The sequence below is a fragment of the Cephus cinctus genome, unplaced genomic scaffold (assembly GCF_000341935.2).
Source record: "Cephus cinctus unplaced genomic scaffold, Ccin1 Ccin1_scaffold0577, whole genome shotgun sequence".
NCBI classification, from domain to species: domain Eukaryota; kingdom Metazoa; phylum Arthropoda; class Insecta; order Hymenoptera; family Cephidae; genus Cephus; species Cephus cinctus.
The window spans coordinates 630019-657118 of NW_014333226.1; the positions used below are offsets into that span (position 1 = coordinate 630019).

At 41.4% G+C, this 27100-nt stretch overlaps 1 protein-coding gene across 3 annotated transcripts in view; it reads left to right on the forward strand.

Moving 5' to 3' along the window:
- LOC107268683 (janus kinase and microtubule-interacting protein 3) overlaps positions 1–27100 on the forward strand; it is a 43127-nt gene that overhangs the window by 9237 nt on the left and 6790 nt on the right. For all 3 annotated transcript variants that reach the window (XM_015741706.2, XM_025085962.1, XM_015741707.2), the window contains exons 4-7: positions 37–150; positions 4444–4548; positions 26598–26684; positions 26813–26920. In XM_015741706.2, the coding sequence (XP_015597192.1) occupies positions 37–150; positions 4444–4548; positions 26598–26684; positions 26813–26920 (414 nt within the window). The remainder of the gene's footprint in view (positions 1–36; positions 151–4443; positions 4549–26597; positions 26685–26812; positions 26921–27100) is intronic.

The following is a 27100-nucleotide window of genomic DNA, read 5'->3' on the forward strand; positions in this document are numbered from 1 at the left end:
CCTATTAAATTATAAATTTGTCGTTTGGTTTTTTAGATGCTAGTCGAAGCCGAAAGATCTCGAACCGTGGAGCTAAGGGTGCAGCATGAAAATCACGAGGCTGAGTTGGCTGCTCTTCAAAAAACTTTACGTAGCGACACCATCAAAATGGTGAGTAAGGACTGTCTCAACGTACATATATATATATATATATATACGTATTTATCAATAAGTATGCGTAATCGAAGTTTTGGTATGTCAGGATCATCGGAGTCTAGACACGAGAGCCTTTGAGAATGTCGTAGAGGAATTTTCGAGCTTGTCGATTCGGAGCACAACAGTGCCTGTCGTTGATCTCGTGTGAAGGGTATAGGGAGCCCCATTATTGTTATTATGATTTCGGGGACGTGTGCCCCGAAGGGGTGTGGTTAGGGCCCCTGGCACGCGATACTCCCACAGTCGAGTGCCCGTTAAAGGCAGTTATTAAAAATTGGGCCCGAGGCCCAAGTCTGGCTCGGGTCGTAGAAAAATTGTCTGAAATTCATGACGTCCTTCCACTGCTATTTCTGGTCAAGACTTAGGCACTTTAAGGAAATGCCTGCCATGCCACTGCGGTAGGAGTTCCTCGCCGTGTAATTATACGAAATATCTTCCCACACTATTTTTAGGATTTTTGCGTGCTCCTTCTAATTTACTGGATCTGCCTCCTATCGTACATCAGAATCGATTCCATCTCCCTCTTAATGTTTGTATACTGTCTACCTGTCCATACGATTATTTTCTTTCCGTTCACTTTTACCCTTTCCCCCTGCTTCCTTTGTTCACAAATTCCAAAAAAAAAGATCTTGCTCTTCAGTGGACCAGCCTGAAATTTCTAGCTATTTCATAATTTCCCGCTCATTTTCCAGATCCCATTCACTCTAGCGAGCCGAGTAACGGATGTTTCATGATGATCTTTAATGCGGTGGCCAGCCTGCCTCTTGGGTTTTAATTGTTTTCTCTTGAAACGCCCCTAAAGATTAGACGGACACGCCTGTAAAGTGCACCGCTATAATGATACATTTATGTGACACCGTGTATGTTCTTCCGCGTTACTTACCTACCACTCACGGACTAATGCCGGTTCCATGACGATAACGATAATGCCAATATACTGATATTATCGTCTACCGTTAAGGACCAGTTGAAATATCAAGAGAATATATGTACGAGTAAGAATTTGGGTAAGAAACAAAATATAAATTCAGGATGACATAAATTATATGAAAAATGGAAAATGAGTGATTTTGTTCCGGTGAGGAATTGAGTTGACGATCGATCCTATGAAAACGCCCTGAACCAATAAGTCTTTAACAGTTTAAACGCACTACAATAGACCAGGTTCACACGCTCCAACTCCTCCACATCAGCACGTAGTAGTTCGTTCAGCTGGTTCTTTCACGATTGCCCCCGGCAATGGAATCGCTAAAGAATTTGTTGTCTTTTTCTTGCGGTTTCATTCCAGAGCGATTCATTCGGTCAGTGAAGCCACGATTATTAATAATGCGAAGAATGAAAGTTAACGTTTTTTTTTGGCATATATCGGAGGTACCTATTGATTTCTTTTGTAATGATTCAATTTTTTTTTCTCTCAGTACACTTTTCCTCGGGTTTTCGTTTCGGTAAAGCTCGCGATCCTTCGGCAGGATTGGTTTATCCGAGCGTGTGAATTTGGGCCGCGGTCGAAACGAGTTTCTCGCAGCGTGGGAAAAACCGCGCGGCGCGACCTCTGCCCGCGGTGCGCGATGCAGGTTGCATTATTTGATATTCTGTACTCGAGCGAATGTTATGGTTGTTACGTTGCGTCGCGTATGCGCTCAACTTTTTGGATGAACCAGAATTCTTTTTTTCGTGTTACCTCGAGAATTAATAATTGACATATAGGAACTTTGGGTGAACCTATGCATAAAAATGAAAGATATAAAAAATTTCCGAAGATTTCATTTAAAAAAAAAAAAGTGTAAAAGATTTAAATGATGAAGAAGAATCTGAGCTATCAAAAATATTTATTTTATATTTGTGATACGTCCAAGATATTTGATAAAATAACGTTAAACCTCCAAGTCGCACCTATCGCAACATGATTATAGATATAAGTTCAAGTGAAAACTATAGAATCGAAAATAACGAAATTACTTTTAAAACGTAAAATATTCATCCGCGCCAATACGTACTTTAATTTAAAAACTTCAAAAAATTGAAATACCTCAAAGATACATATGTCCATTTTTGAGTTTATAATCCATAAATTATAGAATATCCAAAAAAATTTACTTTACACGGAACACCCAATGTTATTGATTTACAACAATTCTATTTTACACACTACTTACTTTGTGGTTGAATTCGAAAACTCTGATCCAAAGTGGACTAAATAGTATAGAGAATGTGAGCGATTGAAAACGAGTGCTTGAAGGCGTGAGGAGAGGGTCATGGGTTAGGCCCAGTCATTCAAGGATAACTCAACGATATAATCGTCAGTCACCGCAGCGAATGATGCAACAGGGATTGACTCAAGCCGCACCGTAAATTGGGAATATGGGTCAAGTCTCCAAGAGAGAAAGAGAGAGAGAGAGAGCGTACAGTTGCTACATAGTCCAATAGGATTGTTCTGCACCAAACTGATCAAGCGTTAAAATAAAAATAATCTTACACCGACATACATAGTATGGAGAATTCTCGAGTCCCGTCACGACTACCTAAAGGAATAGTTGATACACGTTGTTGCATTTTGTGTCATGAAAATATCGCCGTCCGGTCTCCTCTTTTATGGTATATCCATTTAAATCGAAATTCCAATTCTATGGGTTATTCGAGACACTTCACGCAGCACGTTTAGCATTTCGTATCCCGTACGGCATGGCGCACGCCAACATAAATCCAAACGCCGTGTGGCATCTAGCCAAGCGTACCAGAAGGATCTCTTGCTAAGAGTGACCTTAGAGGAAAATTTTTCCAATAGATTTATATATATCTATTATAATCCTGCACCTATTATATTACCTATTATATATAGGCGTGTATGGGAACGAGTAAATTTTCTTCATTCCACATTGCAAGGACACAACTGCATACGTGATCTAATAATACGTGCAGCCAAGTCTTGTCGACACTCGCGCACTGATTGAGCGAGGGTCGACTTGTTTTTACCGGGGAGGGAAGGAAATTAGATATTCACGCATCGCAGGCAATAAAAATGTACTTGGAGTTTACACTGCTTTATAGAATATGCAGGGACTTTCTCTATGGTGCATCGTACGCGCAATGCCCACATTTGTTTTTGAGTCGTAAACTGTGGGTTATCGTAATTAAAGTATAAGACGATAAATCTCAGAGAAATAAAGTCTCAAAAGTAATAACGAAGTAACAGCGACTCTCGGTTCATTTCGTTTCGCCGTGTCCTATGTCTATCGACGTTGTCATCCTCGGAAAGCTTCTTCTTATGCTTCTTTGCCACGTAATAAGTAATAAGCACAAACGCTTCTGTCTTATATCTACCACGTGATCCCGAGAGGCGCATCGTGTACTCTTACGACTCTAATTGTACATTTCTATAGCAATTTAAGATGATTCGCGATGCTTTTCTTGCGGAAACTTAGAAAGGCAAGGTGAAGGTGAAGGCCCCCAGGCTGATTGTCAGACACGTCCACGTGGACGAAGCCGACGGAGAAAGAGTCTTTCCCTGCTCGGTGGCCACTCAAAAGTAGAGCGAAAAAATTCAGTCAGACACAGACGGGGCAACCTTGCAATTTATCAGCGCGTTCGAACGTGGCTGGTTAATCGATATCTTAGCTATGAGCTTGTTAACTTTGAAATATAGAGTCTTATTATTGGAATCGAATTTTTCCCACGAAGCTGTTTCATACATATCAAGTTTATCGTATACCGATCTCTAATGACCTCGTAAGCTTTTCTTTTTACCAGTTTACGCCATCCTTTTATTTCATACTTTTTGTCCTTTTACATGGTATGAAAAACGTGCGTATTTTACGTTACCTACATTTTTTACATGCCTCAGGGATGAGGGATCACGTTGACAGCATCCTTCCGTACACACGCCCTCTAGCCAGTTCCTTTACACGTGCGAGCGATTTCTTCCGCTTCAGCGAGAGAGAAAGTTTTCTTTCATGGACGGAGACCTTTTGGCGAAATATTAATTGCCTGGGATTTCGCGAGTTCGTTATCCCACTGACCCCACCGGCTGTCAGAAGCAATAATAATTGCAGCACATGAACGTCCGTATTAATCCTTTCGATTATTTTCTACTACTAGTAACTTAACTACGACTAGTAACTTTTCGAGTACTTCGGTCAGCTACGTATTAAAAAATAAAATGTAAAAAAAAATAAATCAACGATCATCCTTATTTTACATTATTACGCTCTAGCCTAACGATTTTTCCATCCTTTTTCTTTTTACATACAGATGGACGAAATACGAAGTAAAAACCGAGAAATTGAAAAACTGGAAAAGCTCGTGCAGGAGGGCTCGCAGATGCATCGGAAACTGCAGACGAAGGAAGACGACCTGGTGAGTGATTTCTTTGGGGGAATTATTATATTTTAGTTTTTTTTTTACTGTTACTGAACAACTACTAGTTATAGCGAGTTCAGCTGAAATCCTGTGCGGCATAACTGCCACTCCTACACACAGTTCGAGCAACGTGACAGTGGCTTGTGAAAGCTCTAGGGACAAATAAGTGTACTCAGGTTGGTATCGCGACCTGTAGCGATAACGTGAAACGACGCGGACCCGCGGCCACTCTGTCAAAGTCCCAGGGCGTGCAACTTCTTATTGCTGAACTCTCACAACGGTTTCTTTAAAAGGCAGCTAACCGATATCGCGCAGTGAATATTATTGATGTCTGCTTTCACGATACGCGCCATTATGACGTTCTCTGTATATCTATATGTATACGTTTATAATACCGTTGAAACTCGTGTGTCGCCATTCGACAGTTTGAATCGAGAGTGAGAGAAGGATAGAAAAGTGGCTCGTTCACTCGCTCACTCGTTCGAGAAAGAACCTTCTCACGAACTCCTCCTATCTCCTTGGTTAAATTTCATGGAGAACATTTCGAACGAAGAAGTCCTTCGAGGATACTAGCTTCGCCGAGCGTTAATGAAGAACGCGTCGGATCCTTAATGGATTTCCGGTTAATATCTAAGAGAATTCTTAATAGTTGAATATAACCGCTATATACATATACAGTAATGCGCAATTGAAGTGGAACACTTTAATTTTTGTGTATCTCTACGAAACTATGACCGATTTAAAAAAAACTAAAGATATGTTTTTTAGGAAATTTTCTTCCCGTTCGAATGGTAAAGGTTTTATCCCGATCGGTTACAAAATGGCCGAATGGCAGGGGTTGGAGTGAAAAAGTGCATTTTTGAACTTTTTGAAAATTTCGAGATCTAGTATATACATATATCATCGATCGATTGAGTTATAACGAATGGGACTTTTAGTACTCTTTTCCAAATTTCTCTTTATAGAGAGAGAAGGTGATATTTTTATTCTTATTGTTTTTTGCATTAATCAAACTGCTTGAAATTCTTACTCCTTTCTCTGTTATCGGAAACACGGGAATCCTAACGAGGACGCTAACCTCTTGTCTTTATCAAGACCATTTTTCTTGTAGTCGTAGATTTTCCCATGGACAGAAGCTGTCAGGCTTTTATCTTGGGAACAATAGCTTCTACGTATCCGCTTGCAGTTACGGTAATTTTGGAATATGCGAGTCCAACAACCTTGTGTTTATCCAGCAGGTATCGGTTGGCTATTTCAAATATTTGAGTAAAAGAAAAATAAAGACCAAAAAAAGAATCTTATGAGACACAATGATCACTCTATGGTAATGCCGTTTCAAGTCCCGTAGTATAAACAGTTTTCATCCTGAAGCTATCAACGTTTACTCGTTGTCTTCAAATGGTTCACCGAAAATCGCAACGACGCCGCGACGTGTCTCGTGTCGACGCTGACAAGCCGTATGTCTGCAAAATGTATTCTTTCGTGTCCTCTCGTAGAGTCATGTATTTATGAATATTCATGGCCGTACAAATATCATAGATCTCAGTATGTAAGCGTCGATAGTCAAAGACGGCTACAAGAGTCATCAGCGTTTTTGCACCTTGTTTAATGTAAATTCGATAATAAAGTCTTCAGAACCCACAGGCCCGTATCAGAAATATATTTGTACAAAGTGCGATGTATATACATAGGTAGGTGAGCAAGTTCGCACCTAGCAGTACCGGTAAGAGAAAAACCGTTAGAAAAATAATAACAGCATCGCCGCGAAGGCGACGCTTAACGTGCCGCGTGATCGTACGTGAGCTCCCGTTGACCTGACCCAGACTAACCGTACGCTAATAACTTCATTAAAGTACGATTTGAACTCAGGCTGTAACTAAGGCACTTACTTCCTGACTTCCTGAAGCAATTTACGTGCGCGCCTTCAGAATCGCCGATCGCATCGAACAAACAATGAATAAACCCACGCGACGCCTGATCGTCGTTAATTTCAAACTGTTAGTAAGGAATGTGGCCGCTAGGCGTCTTGTTGACTTGTCCCACTAGTACGAATTTCCAGCTAGTATACTAAGCAGTGGGGCATTATGGTTAACACAAGTAATAACGCATTGTTCTAGTAGCCATAGTGCACACAGTGAATACGTAGGTAGTAGTATGGTTGGCAGTAGAAGTGGCAGTAATTTCTGTTTGCGCTATAGCGAGCGCCAAGGGAAGGAAAGGATGTGCCTGCAGGTAGTAGAAGGCCACGATCGGACTTCAGTCTTGTCTAGACATCGGGACAGTGCACACGCCTCCCGTACTTTCTCACGGTTTCATTCGGTGGATGGGAATTCAAAAGTCTTTCGAGTTGTTAAAGGAAAGATCAGTGCCGGTCTTCGGATTTGCCACGAGATTCATTTGTTATATGAGTCGATCAAGTCAACGCGCGGCTGATGGGGTTCGCGTGGAACGAGGTAAGGGACTTTACGACCCCCTTCCATTTTAATATCACGGAGATTTTTTTCAGTTTTTTTTTTTTCATCTGCCATCCCCCTAAGCTTTTATTTATCTTGGATAAGGCCCCACGGGGAAATTCTTGTGACTACTCTTATCGCTGTGTTCTTGGTGATTTTTTATCATTATCAAGCCATAATATTTTTTTTCTGAATATTATAATTGTTCTGTGAATATATAATGATAAGCATTGGCGTCGTCAGGGGCGCCAAGAAGACTTTCAATTTTTCTTGAATGTCTCCCGTGTACAAATCTAACGCACTTTATATATAATGTCTTCCAGCGGGTGCAATTATTTTGCAGTTGCTTTACGCGACCGGTTTCAGTTTTCCGATATGTATTTTCTTGACCTGAAAGCATATCCTTTACATAAATTCTCTATTGATGCAACAAACTATTTTCAGTGTATATGCGTACATATCTATTAGAGCTCTGTATTAATTTTTAATATAGTATTAATTATAAGTATTAATTGTTATCCTTCAAGATTTTAAAATGCTTATCCATATTCCGCCTATCCACGTAAAGACTCTCCTATCTTTGTCTTATGCTGTCACAACGGTCATGCGCGAATCCATCGGCAGTGGTTTGACCTTTGGAGGTTCGGCAATTTTTCATGAAAACAGTGATCTCTATTCACTGGATATAAATAACCTAAATTTTTCGAAAAGTCGCAAGTTTTCTTTACCGCCACTACAGTGGCGTTGCTGATCCTCCAGAGGTTAAATAAAGAAAAAGAAGAACCAACACGTTCAATCCGACCTAGGCGAATACCTGGAAATAGTGGGGAGTACCACTGTACTACGTCGAATTTGCTATAAAAGAAAAAGGACGGAAAAAAATAGAGTTCCGTCACCGTCTCTGTTTACAGTATTTCGAGTCGCCATGCTGACAGCGCCGACACACTGACCTTTTCCACTTTGTTTCGTTGTCCGAGCTGCGAGATCCAATCTGCCGGTAACCATACGAATTCGCCTCACAATCTCAAATTACGCAATTTACAAGTGACCGTCGATCGTAAGACTATGTTTGTACAGAATATTTTCTACTTGACGTTTCCTGCAATTTTTTCTCTTTTTTTTTCCAAAGTATCCTCTCTCACTCACCATTCGACACGATGCATCTAAATAAATTCTTTTTAGCATTTTTTCTTGCTTTTTTCTTCTTCTCTCTATCAACTTACACAGTATTCCCGGAAGACTTTCACTCGGCTTACACAAGAGTGTCGTTTTTCATGGTCAAGATCTTCAAAAATTATACCCGCGGCATTAACCGTGAACGCCACCGTATCCCATTGCCCTGAGAGCAATAATTCTCGCGGGGACGAGCTCAATTCTTCACGGCGCGAACGCGTTTCGAAAACAAATGCCATATCACTTTCGACTTTTACAAATCGCGCCCATGCATTTCGCATAATTCCCTTGGCTGAAACTGCGGCACACTTTGTTCACTCTTATTTGCCCGTGCGCTTAGTTGCATGTGAATTATCTTTTCACGCCACGTGCCGTACGCAAAGCACGCGTTCGCGTGTTCCTGTGACACAGTTTGCACTTCTCGTTCCACGACTCTCGTGTACGAGTGATTTCAGGAATCGAGAAAAAGAGAAATACGCGACCGAGAGAGTACGCGCTGGCATCTTCCAGGCGTAATTATCCTCGATGGATTAACAATTAGTAATCTGTTCTAATGTTAACGGTGACCTACCTCGTATATTACAGTCACCACGGGTCGACTGTCATCCCATTGTCATAAGGTTCACCATATAAGATCATTCTGAGTCACCATTAGCCACCAGAAATAATGTGGAGGTGGTGACCATAACGTAAAAAATTAGTGGCAAGACTTATGGTGCCTTGGGACGCATAAATATCATATATATATATATATGTATATTTATATTCATATATTATATATTTATATTCACGTCTGTATTATACGTTATATTAACGTTATATTAACGTATAATACATATAACGCGATGACTGTCCTCATTCTCTCACGTAGCACGATATAAAGTGCGGATTAAAAATTGAAAACGCACCTATTCCGCGTTTTCGCGATTCACGTGAAAATCGTTAGAATCTCTTTCAGCGCCATTGCCACCTAATTACCCGAGGCACAGTGCTTTCTTATGATAATATCAACTGTGCCGCATTTTCACAGCGAAATGCATTCAGTGATCCATTTATTAAAGACTGTAACGAGCCAAGTGGTCACATACCTAAAGCAACAGACTGTAAGGACGGACTCGAATCCCTTTCGATTAAACCAGGCACGCATTTCATTCACAGATCTGGCACGCGTCACGTTACAGTTAGCTTGGATCTGGTATGTGTATATACCCGGAGTAAATATATTTACCAGATGATATCGGAAAGCAGAGAAGTTTTGTCTCATCCGATCCAACGTTAATTGAGCTTACGAGTCGCAAGAGGTTAACCGTTGGCAATCTCCAATGAAATCTCGCTCTCCACCTTTTATACTTCCGGGACCGGAAAGTCTATGAACTTTAGCCATACGCCGTTCCAAGTGTAAATAGTAGCGTAACACATACACTTGATTCAGGCCGGTGCTTTTCACATTGAAGAAACTCGTCAATCTCTCGTCCTGCGGTATAAATTTATACTGGCCGTGTATCAGGTCAGTGGCTAGTAGAAAACTTAACGCGTGCAGGATCTCGGATGCCAATGAACGACTGCTATAGATTTCCAGAGTTTTAAGTCCTTTGACTAGGCGTAATGTGGGGTCACTGACTGCCAGTGACTATATACAGTAGCGACACCCGTACGGGTCGTGTAACAAACTGTACCGTGGGCGGCACAGTTTTCTCTTGATTCGAATATGGGCGCGACTGCTGTTGCCGAAATATCCGCAAGAATATAACAGTCTTTGTACCGTCGAATTCCCTTGCCCACGATCGCTTTTGAGTAATCGATCCGTGCAATGGATCCAGTAGCTACGTTGATCTTGCTCGTAGACTAAGACGTATACGGTTGAGCAATAACAGAGAGGATTGATAACTGACACTCTCGATAGGAAAGAGTCTTTTAAAGAGAGGCGTTGTCTATGTGCCTGCTCGGCTGCCTGCTCGGCTGCCTGCTCACCTATCTACCTGCTTGCTTCCTGAACCAGCGAGAGAGGAGGCACGTTGACTTTCAGGAGAAAGGTGATAGTTTTGAAAGACACTCTACTGACCCACGCATCATTCGTGTCACGTCGACCATGCTCGTTACTATAGCGCCAAACTCGTTCCCTTACACCTGCGTTCTAAGGAATAAGAAAAAGAAGATGTCTTCTTAAATCTGAATCATCGCATTTGAATGATCGATACCAAATGGCAAACGGATCCTGTAAAAATCGGCCGGATATTCGACTGTGGTCCGTGAGCTACTTTTCAAAAGTAACTTTCCAGCCGGTTATAGCGTTGTACACTTACTACTGGTTGGTTGAGTATACCTACCTGTTCGCTTCACGTAATCGGCTGTGTATACCTATATGGTAGGTATATACAAAACACCTGCATTAGTCGCAATGATAATCCGCGCGTGCTCCAATCTATATTCTCGATAAGGATTGCCTTAAGGTTTAAAGTTTACGGCCTCCACTCTAGCTATACTGTTTATTGGCTGCTTTTATGAAAATGGCTACCTCGTATACGAGATTGTTAAGCCGACGATATATTAATGACTGTTTTCAGGTAACGAAGTGCTCACTTGTTTCAGTACGTTTATATCGTTACGATTCGAATAATCGCGATATTCTATCTCCAATGAACGACAGCGACTCCGTAAAATATTTAAATACCGTGTGGCGGCAACGTTGCTTATCGATATATTTATGGCTGATGAAACGTACCATTGAATATTGCAGCGAGTAATTAGTAAGCGGGACTCGTACGGGAACGTCGTTCGCGGCTCTATTGATACGTGCAAAACGATTCTCTTGCGAATTCCGGTATGGGACAGTCAGAGTAAGAAAATTGAGATTTACTTATCTACAGTATATATATACCGACAAGATACATAATAACATGCGGCGGAAGTGCGTAATTTCTTTTACCTTATATACATTTCATTCCTCGTTTCCGGTTGAGCAAACCGGAAGGAGCTCGAAAGTAGATATTGAAGGTATTTGGCATTTGTTGGTTCGAGATTAAAGAATTAATGTTCGTATACAGACGCCTATGGCTGACCAAGTAGTCATACGGGACGATACCTACATTTTGTACTCTAAGAAATATGGTATTGTATAACCTGCATTTCTTGAAAGGATTTTTTCATTGATTCAATCAATTGGAATATTCCAGTGCGACGATAACGATTTCGAGACGTAGGATTTCTGTAAAGTCCATACGGTATTCCATGTGTTGTATATATTACATATGTAACGTCGCCACCCATGTGAATAGTATACGAAGACTTTTGAATGGCTCTGTAACATTGGTAAAAAGATATGGCCATTGTCGATGGGATGTTGTGGTCAAGCCGTGAGGATGCGTGAGTTTATTGAGGCGTGGAGAACGCGTGGGAGAGCGTTCACTTACGTAGCCTCACGCATATATGTTATTTCAGTTCACACTTGCGGTCGTGTTATTAATAATCAAAGCCAAGTATGCATTTCGATTTGCAATTAGCATATGGTACGTGTTTATGCAACACCACGGACCGTCAACAATGATGCACGCCACAATAAGTAGGTGCTTCTTAGATAGGGCAATGACATTGATAATATATGAACTCATCACGAGGATTGGTCGTGTTGATAAAATTGAAATTATTCGTTTATACACAACAAATGAAAAACTTTCGTTGAAGCGAATGGACGAAGAACTTTTTTTTTAAGATTATCCTTATACATTTCATACCAACGAATATACGTTTCGGCATTTTTATTTCACATAGGAATTTCGATAACATGTTGACTACTTCGTGACTGGTATCGTGTAAAAATGTTCAGGCTTATCGTGCAATCGGCATGCTGGATGAATTATTCATTGCGTGACAAGTGTGGGTCCTGCTCTCAAAGAGGAGAATCGGATTTCTTGGTGTATTTGGGGAAATTAAAAGTGATCTAGATTGGGCATCGTATAAGCCGTGACTTCGCGAGAGATCCTTGGCAATTCTCATATCGGCTACGAGGCTAATTTACATCTGGCACTTCCGCGAGGAGTGTACCTATGAATCAGTATTGTGTACTGCGAGAGAGGCGCCAAGAGGGGGAGACACAGAGGAGGAGCAATAGTTTTCCGATGTAACGAGTTACGTGGCGAACGTTACTCACGACTGGAATTATTAACTCGTGCCCGAAGAAGCAGCGTAGACAGTTTAAAGCGGATGAAAGCAGCCATGAAATTTATGGTTGTGCACTATGAGGTTCTCTATGTCCGATCCTGAAAATTCGTTCTCCATTATTACCTCGATAGTCGAGAGTCTTCACATTGGCTATTTCCGGTTGTACGTATGTATATATTGTATATACGTATATATATATATATATATATATATTGTATACCTTACGTACGGCGAGACGCTACCACATCGTGAGGTCCAATGGGATAAATCTTTGAAAGTTTATGGTTCCTTTGACCTGTCAGGAGGACTGTAATATAACGTGAGACCACGGACTATATTTCCGAACCCTTATTCCAGGTATTTCGATAGGGGGGATCGACTTGCGCATAGTAGCAATATATATATATATTTTCCTATAGATATTTATCGCATTTTACGTATTAGATTTTGTTTTTAAAGTGCCGATATGTGTTCATTCGATAAGGATCTTATATATAAACGATTATGGTTGATTCTCATTGTACGAATGTGGTTTAGTCGACGATCCTTTATGCGTATGCAGTCATACGATTTTTTTTGTGGGATTCGATATTCGAGTTTTATTACGATACATTGCCAGGTGACGTCACTGAGCAACGTGACTGGCTAAGGGTAATATTTGAGGGTAATATTTTTTTTTAAATGAAAGTAGGGAAAAAATTTATCAATTAAATTTCGAGATGTTAGCCAGAGAATAAGAGTCAAAGGAGGGAGGACCTTTCTTCGGTCAGCCGTCAATTGCTACGAAACATTCTTATTCAACTCTTGCTTCGACTGCTGGCATCGGTTGGCTCATTAACATTCCACCGGGACTCGGGAAAATAGCGACTTTACTACGCGCGGCTCGTTCAAACTTCACTTTTACATTGAGCCTCTTCGATTTCCAATGCCGCAACACGCGTCACGCGATTCCACGACTTTGTGTACTCTTTGAAGCAGCTTGAGAGAAAAAGAATTTCTCTCCTTTCTCAACTGTTTATATTTCGAAGGAAAGGTACTCGATGCATTCACGCCCGTAGCCACGGACTCTTGTATTCTTTATTTAAAATTGCCGCTGAATTTCCATATAAGCGTATTTATGTATTTATGTATACGAATGTAAAACGTATTCCGTATAGAACGTTTATTTTGTACAAAAGTGTATTAGTGGTGTTTCTTTTTTTCGAAACGTGCTTCACGGGCGACTGAACCTTGTCGCTAATTGAAAACACACGGCCGAGTTACGGATATGTCTTGAAATGACGTTTCAAGCAATTAGCAGTTTCCCGCGCAAGTTTCTCCGCACACATTGCGCAATACTTAACTAGCCAGATTGTGGCTTGTCAAAGCTCTCAAATGGGTGACTTGCTTCGAACACTTGTATATCGTTAAACTTTATTATCATTTATAGCTAATGCACTATGCCCATGCCAAATGGTGTCCCTTTCACTCTTTCATGCCAGAACGTTCTCTAGGTGCTAATATACGTTTATACAGAACGATCGAATGGCAATCCATATATACCATGTAACCGCGATATATGCACGTTAAATGACAAATGGAATCCATATTTGGCGACAAAAGCAGATCAATCGATTTATCCGTGAAATATATTATATCTACATCTTGAGACGAGGTTAGCTGTTACACATTTGCTGAACATTAACAAGTCAATTCATAGTGATATTTGTCTTAAAAAAAATTCAAATTGAATGACAACGTATGTCAGTAGCGCCACGGTACTTAAGCGTGCAGTAATTAACGTGACACGATGTAATTAAACTGTTCGAGAATTCAGCCACGCGCTGCAAGAAGAAATGGGCGTGGCTATGAAGGAGTTAATTGTCGAGGGGAAAAAAAAGAAAAATTAAATCGAAAAAGAGTACCTCTCGTATTCATATAAAAATTGCGACAGGTACGGAATATTCGTAAGGAAATATTTTTGGACGTTTTATTGCTCGTCAAAACTGAGCCAAGTAATGGACGCAGCCATCTTACGTTCGATCTGATCAATACGTCTCACGATATGGAATGTGCTATAAACTCTCGATGCTTTACTGGTTTCCTATTGCTGTACTGTGGGTAGAGACTGGTGTGCCTACTCATGGGCGCCATTACAGCCAGTTCATGTTTCATGCCTCTGCACACCGATTTATGCCAACGTAGCAGCCAAATGACTGGCGTATATGGGCTAGTAGTTCTTGCCTGTTTCTTGCCTCGAGTCTATGCACGTACCCATAGCCACGCACCCGCCAATTTACAGCGTCGTTGAGCCAAGTGACTCGACTCGCTGCCCGAGCAATGCAAATGTCTGAGAAGCATCGTAGAAGCTTCTCAGCCGTCAGGACACGTCAGAGGAAACTATCCCATGCCTTCCTTCTCTTCGCTACCCACCCTGACCTTCTATCGGTGCCAAAGGTTTCCACGTCTAGAAGATAGATACCAGAGAGATCGCTATGGAAGATCGTCATCGTCCCTCCCATACGGATTCGCACGTTTTACTTTTGCAGACACGCAAGAGTTCTTTGCTCAGACCTTTTTTTTTTATTTTTTTTACTTGACGCTGGACAAGGTGTAACATTCACTGAGTAGAAATACCAAACCGCACAATATGGTGGCATAACGATCGGGTCCAGTAAGACCCGAGTACACGTCTACAGGATTGTACTACGGTGTAACCACCGGGGCAACCCAAGACGAAGTCATTGAAATATAATGCGTTGATATTTCAAGATAATAAAAAGCGAAGATTCCATTGAAGTAACTATATATGCACAAGTACCGTGTATTATCTCGTTGCCAGTTGTTTTCCCTGACATCGCACTCCTGCCAGTCGTTCCGGGAAGGAAACGTATTACGTTAACATTGTATATGCGAAAGAGTCACACATCCATCTGTCTCGTGCAAAGCTAACGAGAACGTTATCGTACCGGATCCCCTTTCATCGAGGACACTTTGAACGTGCTGACCAAAACAAACGCTCCTACTAACTCCAATCTGTCATCTTAGATTTCCCAGTATATAAACAGCGACGCGTGTTGTCTTGCCGTAATGAAAATGGCCGTTGATAAAGATGGCAGGATCATACCGATCGACGGGCTTATCTCAGTGGCAAGGACAATGACTGGGAGAAAATTTTAATATTAAATTTATCATGTCCAAGGATCGTTCTATCGATGCTTTATGAAATTCTCAAGGGACATTGTTCGCCTTTGTTTTTCTTCCGATTCCTAGTCGAGCCGGAGGCTATACTTGCGACTCTTCCTACGTTCACGTTTGCATTGTAACATAGATTTACGATTTAATGGCTCTGATCTACTCTGGTCTATGGACAATGATGCGCGGAGATAGGTACAGGCAATAACTGCACTGTCGTACACTGATATTTATTACTTTCAAGAAGTTCATTTTGCGACTTTTAATCGGCAACCAGCTGAATCTTCATACTTGAGGCAAACGCTGTGATTGAACCGTGTAAAAGTGTAATTTAACCTCGGTGCGATATTATGCCGACAGGCAGAACGAACGTGAATTAATAGAAGACTCGACTCTAGCGGTTGTTTGACTTGGGGCTGCTGCAAGTCCGGCATAAGAAATCGACGTTGCCGAAGACAAGCAGTCCAGACCGGGAAACGTCTTAACAGCTACGATTTAACTGTTAACTGGATTAAAAAAAAAAAAAAAAAAAAAAAAAAAAAAAAAAAAAAAAAAAAAAAAAAAAAAAAAAACAGTAACTTCACGCGAGGTGGGAAGGTCGTTTTTCTTGTGTAAAAGTTACATCGCTCCTTCGCTCCCTTCTTCGATTGGGATACGCATGTCACAAGGTGTCTTCCATTTGTATAAAATTATCAAAATGCGATTTCATCACGAGCTAACGAGTAACGCGTGTATAATACGTACATACGAATGAGTTATGGAAACAATGGAGAAGCCAGTGTCTATCGCTACTTGAAATCTATCGTGACGTAAGGTACACTGGCTTAGGATTTGAAATGGAGGATCTGCTGTTTCGAACGAAGAGTCGCGTATTACGACAGAGGCGGCTTTATCAAATTGAAACGGGATTAATATTTGCAATTTCATTGGCGATATCGAGCGCGCGCCATTTACGGCGTGCCGTTAGGCCTTGCACAAGAGCTTGAGAGTCTGAGAGCAAGACCCGCTCTCGGGCTTGTACTCATTGCTTATGTCTTCGTTATATATAACGTGGTATATATGTAATACATACGTCAGTATACTCCTTGGTCGTTCTGGTGAGCCAAAAAACGCAGGCAGATGTCGACTTGAGGATAATTGAAGAAAAGGCTGAAAGAAAGTTACGGACATGGTGCGTCGCGTTGCCTGCACGTATATAGCGTATAGGATATAGGGTGTTCAGAAACTATCATACCTGGATAACGGGACTGGATCGTCCGTACGAAATTAATATATAATTGCATAAAATATTTTTGACTTTCAACGTTTAGTCTTTGTGGATACCGATATTGAGTTTTACAACCGGTAACCTATATATGGCATGGCGATACCGCGCAATGGGCTATGTATGTGAATTATAAAATGTAAATTTTTTTTCTTCTGTCGGTTTTATTCTATGTATGGAGTATGTGAAGGTTCGCAATGTTATATATGGTGAATAACCGTGCGTTGGATACGTTATAGCACAGTTAAATGCACGGTCGTTGGATCGATATTAAGCACCAGTTGGCTACAGACTTCACAACTTTAAGCTAACAGTTGCACACTTTTATGGCAGAGTCGCTAGTTTTTTTTTATATAAAAAATCTAACTGGACGTTATCACACGTGGTCTTATATAAAAATATACAGTATACATATATTATTTTCATGAAAAATTTCTTTTCCTGAAAATTTTCAATTCACAATACCTCTTCCCGATATCTCACTTGACGTGTAAGATTTTTCAAAATTACGACGGTTAACACGCCTAATTAATACCTAAGGTAGAAACTGCTGTAGACGATGCGTCTATTCTAAATCATCATGTAGGTATATTGAGAAGGTGAGATTGGAATTTTTGAGAAAAACGCCAAACTGCATTAAACTTTTTTTGAGATCTTCACTGTCCTTATGTATCTGGTCTCGGCAACAGTGGTACTTGAGCCAAGGAGTAAAACGGTAAAAAAAAGTTCTCACTAGTAGCTGGCACGATTTCACGTTCGCAGGACGCACGCTACGCCGATGAAAATCGATTACATTGCGCGCAGTGGGTACCCATCGTCTTGCGGCCTAGGGCGATGCAGCCTACCGACATATTCGCACGGAAGAACGATGTTTTAATACACGAAATGATATGTGGCCGTGCGAGTCCCGATAGGGATTTAATCATAAGGAATATTGCCCGTATGCGCAGCCTGGGTACGTATCCATAACGATGGCATTACCTTACGAGTAAAACTGATCGTGGCACATGGAATGTATAAACATACATAGATAAGTGCACAGAGAATCGTGATTAGGTACAAATTAAATTTTCTGTCGGGCTACGGTACCAGTTCCTGAATAATCGTGTCGTAAGTAGGCCGACGCCATTAAGAACTCCTTACGCATCCGCGAGGCTCATCGCCTTTATCGAGAATTCATCAAAAGGCACCTTTCGTCGCGCTATCCTTCAACCTCGTTTTCAACGGCGTTCCCCCGCGAAAGGTCAAGAGTTCTTCTCGTGCTTCATCCAGTGTTCAACCTAACCTCACTCTAGCCCAATGCTTCACCTTGGTTCGCCTTCGCTGTATACATACGTTAACGTTACTCCACGTAAAATCTGAACACGTTCGGCATTATTCCGCCATTTCGTGAATCCTTTTCTTTGTCGTCCGTTCGCGAAGTACCGGACAGTCTTGTAGACAGGAAACCAAGACCCAAATCACGTTCCAATCGTCCGTCGATCCTTAAGAGGATCACAATGGGACCACGTACCGCATTCTGAAGGCTCTGAACAAAATTCCATTACACCATATCGTCATGAGGCCCAATGCTGGGTATGTTCCTGAAATGTACCATCTGCCATTTTCTTCCTATAAAGACGTTCGATGGGCGTTAGGCACGTGTTTTATTTAATGCTCGAGCACAATACAAGTTTCGTATATCGAGCGGGGTAAAGCAATTGGAGTATCAGGATACCCGGCTGGTGAGCCTCGCGAATCGCTCTGAAGTAGCCGGCGATATATCGTGAAACGAAGGGAACCGGTCCGTCGACTACGGGATTGGCTGCAATTTTTTGCTCCTCCGCTCTTCTCTTTCCTGGAGTTTCTGGATTTGGCCATACCGTCTCGTGGCCCTTCCTCGGGTACTGGATTGAGGATAAAGTGAGCCGTATCCTGTATACGCGTATATGCGACTCTTGAGCATTGCATACGGAAATGAACGCCCATACGAATGAGAGTCAGTGAAAGTGACTGTAGAGATTTTGGATAGGACGTCGCCCCAGGCCCCCTTGTGGATGTTTAGCTTTTGGTCGGGTCAGAAGAACCGATCGATTAGACTGTGTAATTCGATGAAATTGATAGCTTCACTGATATACCTATATGCGTCATGTCACTACTTCACCTTGTATATAGTACGTTATATTTATATAGACTTTCGACACGATTTACCCTTTCATTACCGAGACTGGAGTAGAGCAGAGTGGTTGAGGCCTTGGAGTGCGCGATGTGCCACGATAAGTGCACTCTTCTCGCCGTTCAACTGAAATGTAGATATTTGTATTTATATAGACGCAACACGGGACCAATGCGCCACGACTAAACGCGACTAATCCGTCCGACCATAATAACCATAAGTACATAGCAATTTGTGAAGCTAATTGTCCGTATAATTATTCGCGGGCTTTAATTACAGGTGTATCTCTCTGGCAGCATATAGTTTGTCTTTAGCGGATGCCCGAGAGGATGGAGGTTTTGTCGTTGCTGCATTGGATGTAAAGTGATCAACGAGTAAATTCGATTTGTCGCTAACACTATACATGTGTTTTGTACGTACTGCCGTTGTACTATGAATATATAGGTATAGACTTGACATTAAAATATTCCACAATCACGACTCGCTATCGGTACTTATTTATAATTTTTTTTTTCAAGAGTTCACTGTTATGACAGAAAAAGACGAGAATTTTTTTTTCGTTGATTATTTTACCTCACGCCTGTGATCATGAAATTCTATTAGTTTCTACTTGGTTTTGTTATGAAGGAGTATATAGTGGCTGTGGGTACTTTTTGTTTTTCGTTGTCTCCTATGCATTGGCCGCTTTGGTCAAGTCAAATGAAAATTGTAATTGTCAGTTAAATTTAACCGCGATCGTGCATATGTAAAAGGGCGCTTTTTCTTTACTGGATAAATTATGGATAATTGAGAGAGTTCTTCGATTATATAGGCCACACGATATTGCATACTCGTAACCTGTCGTTATGGGATAGACAAGAGATGAGCTTATAGGTATACCTACTTCCCACGCATATGTTTAACATACTGTCGTCGTCGAATTTAATAAAACCATAAAGATACGTCGTGTATGATTAAACGAGCTGTCATCTAATAAAATAGAGAGCCATGTTCATCGACGGGTACGAGAAAGAAATGTTGAGAAGAGATGAGAGAAGTACAGATAACGGTAACACAGCATACCCAGCTCACCTGTCCCAATATACCGACCAATAGTCAGGGCCGGCCCCAATGTCCGTTTAAAGGGGCGCCCCCCCTCCCCCAAAGTACGATGCACCTAAGACAATTTTTTAAATCCTCATCAAATACGTCATCTTGATCTTCTTACGTTATTGTATTTTGACAGTTTCTTTATTTTGTAAAATACAATTTTTAAAAATTTTCACTACGTCGAGACCACCCTGACAAGTATCTGACCTAGATGCATGTGACTTCCTGAGAGAAAACATTAGGTGACCATTAATTGTAACAGTAAGTCTTGATCAGCCGCGATTGGTCTTATCAATGGGTCATAAACCCTATACCCGTAACCTATATCGGTGTGCGTAATCAAACAGCGTCATAAAGCCAAGAAGTTGTTTAGTCTTGGATATGAAAATGCAACTCGAGTCATACACCGAGGTGGTATGCAGGGAATGCCTGAAAATGATTAATCGGCGCGGTTAACAATTAGCACGAGTATTCGAATTAATCGAGTCACGATAATGGATGGCAGCTGTCAGCTCCTTCTTGTTCGCTATCGTCCGATATCAGGCGAGTGCTTAGCAGGGAATTACATGTCCTCCTGTCACTATCGAAAGATGCCGTAATCCTTCTTCCGAAAGAACGTCGGAGGACACGCGCATCAATTTCACTCTACTTGTATACTATACCTATACACGCATATCTCGTTCTCAATGATTTATTGGCAATCGGGTTTCTGTAATCTTGATAAGTTCTAAGGAAGTTTTGCCTAACTAGCTCAACGTTGCTCGGTGATGCATGGGGGGTACGTGCGGGTTGCGTAATACATTCACTTAGCCGTACCTGCTCGTGTGTCAACGTATATCCAGGGAGCGTCGCGTTCGGTAGGACGGGATGGATGGCGAGAGAACGGGATGGAGGGATCGCAAATCCACGAGACCGGCAAGTGTGGTCCAGCGCGGTAGCCTCATGCTCAGTAGGTCGCATGCTTAACCACATATCACGTCTTCGCGCCTCCGCGCTACAGTTCGCTACCTGTCGACTTATGAATAAATCATCAACCGTCCCGCGCGCCGCGTAAAAATCATTGAACAAACACGCCAGCCCTGCGGGATAATCAACTTGCTTCTTGACGAATCTGACGGTTTCTTTAACACGGCGATCGACCGCCTACACTACGTCTTCTCTACGTTACAATTAAAACCGTCGGTGACTATCGGATTGGATCATTTGGATACGGCGAATGAGAAACTACAGGTCTTTGATATGGAAACGAATGTCACGCTTTGCGAGTGAGTTGAAAGTGGTTATTCGGTATGGTTAATAGTGTAACTTTCGAACTGGAGTTTCGTGAAGTGTCGTGAATGAATTCGACGTAATCGGTGATTTGTGAATTTTATGACTTTTTTAAAACGAATTATCAGTCCCTCTGGAATATCGCATTTCTGATATCTACAATAGTAACATTGTGTTTTTCTTAAGTGGCAGACTGAAGGCAATTGGCTTGAAAGTGATAATCGTTATCATTACTGTGCACTTTTTTGCTTTGAATTTTGGAATATTTACGTTCGGGAAAAAGAACGCGATTACGTATGTGGAGTGAGCAGATACGCGTAAATGGGATCGAGTTTGATCGGTATAACGAGGGAACTCCTTGTTAACGGTAACAATGCCACTACGTGGAATTACCCGGAAACAAAGACTCGGGCTGAAAATCGTTTAAGATATTCGAGAATCCAGCACAGAACGGCAGCGTGTCGTGCAACTTTCATCGGAGGCATTTTTCCGTGCGTTCAGTGCCGTAAGAGTAAATCGTCTGACCAGTTTTTTCGTCGGCCACTCTCCTGCGTAATGTTACGCAGCCACGTTCGTCTGGCTTGCTTCGTGAAGTAGCCGCTTGAGGTGGTGCGACAAGAATATTCGTAGTAGATAAACAGGCAGATTATTACTGCGAGTAGGAGTTATCCGAATGATTTGAATAGTAACGACTCGAAATAGAATTTACTCACTATGGACACCTACGCTTACTACGGGATGATGTCTTGCGCTGGTAACATAATAAAATCTGTAAGTATTGCCAGCTCCGTATATGTATTTCGTAAAGGATTCGCATTGAGCGGTATCGAAAAATATATGAAAAATCCTTGATAACGATCGTTCACGTCGCTCGGAGACTAGAGCAAACAATCGTTTCTTTTCCTGTATGCTTTGGCATTTGCCTCAAGATGTTTGCGAAGCTTTTAACGCGGATGCACTTCTGCCGATGCATTGAGAAAGGTATGTGCCGGAATAGATGAAATTACTCAATTTATTTATAACAATGCTTTTGAAATTTTTTATACTCCCGAGGAAGATTTTTTTAGTCAATTGTAGTTTAAAAAAAAAAAGAACGTTTTACATTTTTTGGCATTGGACAGGCTTACCAACGGATTCTTGATTGGTCGCTCGAGTAGCAGAGTCAATGAAATTTGACGTTAATGATAATTCGTAGCAAAAGTCTAGACGGTTCGATTGCATAATCTTGCGAAGATTTGTATAATTGAATTTATTTATACATATATAGGACGTGTGGTGAGGTGGGAGAATATTTTATTAAAACGCAATTAGGAACAGTTAATTAAATTTCTTCCTCCTCCTTTCTATTATAATATCCATTTTATTATTGTCATAATGAAATGGACATTCTAATAGAAAACGATAAAAGATAATATACTTATGAAACTAAGACGTCGCTTATAATGATGCAATTTTTAAGTAGCAACCATATCGATTCAATAAACCGGATTAAATTCATTGATTTAACGTGTGACGCGCGAAATAAGCGGAACTAGACTAAAAAGGAAACTCGTCCCGAGAAACTTTTCACCTTTAGGTGGTTCAGTGGGACCACGCAATTCATAATCGGTAGTCTGCATATTTATATTTCAGTTTGCAAATCGATACGAAAGTCACTTCAGACATGCGCGAGGATTAAAACAGATTATTTATAGGCTAAATTCTCACTGCCGTGAATTTCTAATAACTCTAATGTCTATTCGAACCGTAGATCTAAACCTTCGTGACGTTTATACTTGAAAAATCAAATTGATCGTTTATTATTTTATGCGACGTGGTATTCGATCGGACCCGATAATACACCTGACCCATTGGTACGGCACAGGTTGTGGACGGCACTCGGACGCCGACACGTAGACTTACTTAAAGCCAGTCAGCTGTGTGTCAGGGGGCCAACCTAACGGTGCAACACTCTTACGATCACAGCATCCGCTGCCATTTGCCTCATTCATACCGTACGATCATTACCTGCCCACTACCACTTCCGATCGACTATCGTTTCAATTTTCAAATTGCGTAATCCAGCACGATTCGATAGAAACACTGTCGATGAAGTCGATAAATTGATTTATTTGTATATCTATGAAAAAAAATTATTTCAATATTTTATTTTTCAAATAATATTACACATCACGAGAATCGGTAACCCGATCGAGTATCAATGTTAACCGGGTGTAAGATATTTGCCATAGTGTATACATATCACAGTGGTCCTGCATATGCAGGATATTAACATGCTATCGAGATGTACAGATATAGATACAAGAATGAATACGTACGACGTGCCTGAGGGCGCGTTCGCGCGGAGAAGGAAACTGTGTCACTGAGCGAGGTAGCTGTCTGCTGGGACCGCTTCGTGGGATCCTCCTCAGGGACAATAAGCAATTCATTTTAATTATAATACTGATCGGAAAACACCGTTACTCCACTCGAGATAAGTCGAATGGCCTAACGAGCCTGTCCGCGAAATGGCCGTTGCTACAGTCGTCCCTTTTACGTTTGCGATGTGTGTCAATAGGCGCGCCTCGTGACACGCCGTCAGAGGACTGTAGGTTATAGGTATCGGACGACTCTTGCAATTAATTCTCCATCTTCAATTCTCTAGGATCTTGACCTCTTCGTGCAAGATTATTCTCTTCCGTAACATTTCATTATGGGTACCTATAATGTTACTTCACGAAACAATCAGCATCTTCATCATGCTGACCTCGGCTCATCTTAGACATTCAGGTTTGACATCTCTGTACCTGAAATCATTGTCAGGAATTATACATAGGTCGAGTGATAAAACTCGGCAGACTGGAAAGTATGCTTAATCATATAAAATATTGATCAAAGATATATGACATTTATGTAAATATATGCTCTATGTAAAACGTCCAGTTGACATATAATAATTTAATACCTGGAGAAACTTCATTTCCCTTCTATTAGTGACTCGTGCTTCTATAATGCACAGTGCGTAGATGACCATAACGTTTGCGACAGCTGAACATCGTTTCTTATATTTTGTTCCCCGTTAAAACTCATATCGTGCAAAAAGCATTAGGCATTAAAGGCTATTCGTTGCTCAGTGACGTTTTCATGCAATCAAGAGAATTTTCTTATATTCTTTTTCTAATACAATTAATCACTACGGGTAATCGAAGTGGTTATTCTTCCGGCTTCGTTTTTCTCTTTCTTCTTTCTTTCATTCCTATCCCATTCAGCTCAGGCTTGCTAGCATTGCGTGCTGGCATCACTGGATCGTTCACGGGAGCAGTACGATATCACGCAGTGGTAGCAGACCTCTCGTGTCAGACATATCGGTATTTATAGCGCGAGCTAATGGCAACTAGGAATGGAACCTGCTGGTGGTCTGGTGGTGCTTTCTGCTATGGAAATTGTTAGTGAGCGTTACTGTTTCTTCGTGATACTTTCATATAGATTACTGACCATTTATGAATTTGCAATCGGTACATCGTGATGGTAGTTTATGCATATGGGATTCCGGATTTGTAAATACGTATGTAATATGATAATACTGTTTAGTGCGAATGACTTTTACGGGATTTTTATCGGATCTTATTTGATTTCATACAAATCGGACTGGAACTTTTGAAACTAGTAGGCTATCCATGTCGAATTTTATGCAGATGCTTTCCTCGTCGTATTGCGAGATATTGATGTTTGGTTTACACGAAAACGCCCATGGGCATTGAACTTCAGCGGATCTTCAACTTCACACTTGACTCTTCCAGAGTCGGATAACTTTATGTAAAGATACTTTCACGGGATTTAAATTATTGATTGGATTTAAAATGAGGCATTTTAATATTAACGTAATTTGATCGGGTGCCGTTATAAAATTTTTTTTAAATACTTGCGTACCGAGGTTTTGCAAATTTCTGTCCTCGATTATTGCTTTATTATTCTTCGTTAATCTTCCCACTGTTAAGTGACGAGGAGATTCATAACTCGTGTGTCGACTGTCGGAAGCGATGAATTTTCAAAAGTTCGTTCCACCCGCTTGCTGCCATTTATAGACGCGCACCGCAAATCCGGTATGCATATTCATATAACCAAGCTCGAACAAGCTATAAATATTAAAAGCGAACCATCACGAGTCGTTCTAATCGTCCGTCGTACTTGAACTTTCATATTTGATGAAAAAAATCTTCGGAATCAATCAATAGGAAACACTGATTGAATTATTATTGTTATTGTTATATCAATCAATAGCAACCACTCTATCGATTTCTTTTATTCTAACAGCATCTCTTCACTGTACATCTCATCGAGGAACCGGGAGCATAGCTATGCTGATACGATCAAGGCATAATGATAAAAAATATGCAATGTCCATTAATGCGTAGCCGTATACTATTTACAGTACCGTACCGAGGTACCAGCGAAAGAGCATTCTAGAAACACTGCCGCTTTGCGGGTTACCCCTTTTGCGTATGTGGGTCGCAGATGGTTTACGCTCGCGGAAGAAATGCTTGCCGACCAGAAGAAGAGGGGAGGCTACCTCTGGTCAGTGGCCGTGGTAGACCTTAACCGGACGTACGTTAACTCGAAGGTCTTCCTGGGTGGCTCGAGTCATCTGCGAGGAGCGGAGAGAGTCATTCACTTTCACTAATCAAGCGTCGAGACGGCCGCTGGGCGTCGATGATATTTTTTATTTTCCATTTCTATCTCAGGACGTCTACTTGACTGTTTAGCTCGTGCGCATGCGCACAGTCCCATGACGTCTGTGACTTTACTACAGTAAGAGGACTTCAAGTCGAAGGCTTTGAACAGGCGGTTTTTGTTGAATGTATTTCTTTTTTTATACGGCTTTCGCCACGTGGAAAGTCATGGGCCGTCAGTATCGTATGCTTGTGATGATCTGCCTTTTACTACTGGCAATGATCTTGACTTTTATAACTTGCACTCTACACCGGCTGGGGTGAATCCGTTTTATTAAGTTTTTATTGATATATCGTTGGCTGGTTCTTTGAATCTTTCTTATTTCGTTTATCGTGCAGTAGGTACTATACGTTAATGGGTCAGGCATAATATAATGGACCAGCACTTTTAGTGATTGGACCGGATGTCAGTTGACGTTTCAATAGGACTTCTTCCGTTTTTTTGTATTATTGCTTTCCCATTGGATTTCACGTACAGCTGATTATGGTATCGGTCGGTAGTTTCATGAGCGTACGCCATTATGCGTGATCTTACAGTTAATCAGAGCGTCTCTGTTATGACTGGTGCTAATCAGAGCTGAACGCCACTTGGCCTGTTGCAGATGCGAAAACTGCGGGAGAGCGAAAGGAATCATCAGATTCGACTCGCACCTCGCATCGACGAGAAGATCCCCGGCGGTGACCATGCGGTACGTACCTAATTACGTTTAGTTACATAGCCGATGTATTTGTCAGGCTGTCTCTTGGTATTATTGTACGATGACTCGCAACGATGATTTGACACGAGAGTGCAAGACCCCGTGCAATTTCTATTCAGGTCGACTTGTGCAAAGGGGATTGCGAGGCTGTGGCGGAAGTCGAGCGCCTTCGGGAACTCGCCGTGGAGCAGCAGGAGGTCATCGAGGTACTGAGGCAGGCAGTCAAGGTAATTTTATCATCATCATCATTATTATCATTATCGTCATCATCATCATCGTCGCCGCCGTCGTCGTCACAATCAGAATCGCGATTACACTACGTTCGAGGGCAACGGGTGCCTAGCGCCAATTTTCACGCTGCAATTTACAAACACGGGCTGCACGTGCGTTAATTTAATTGAAGACCT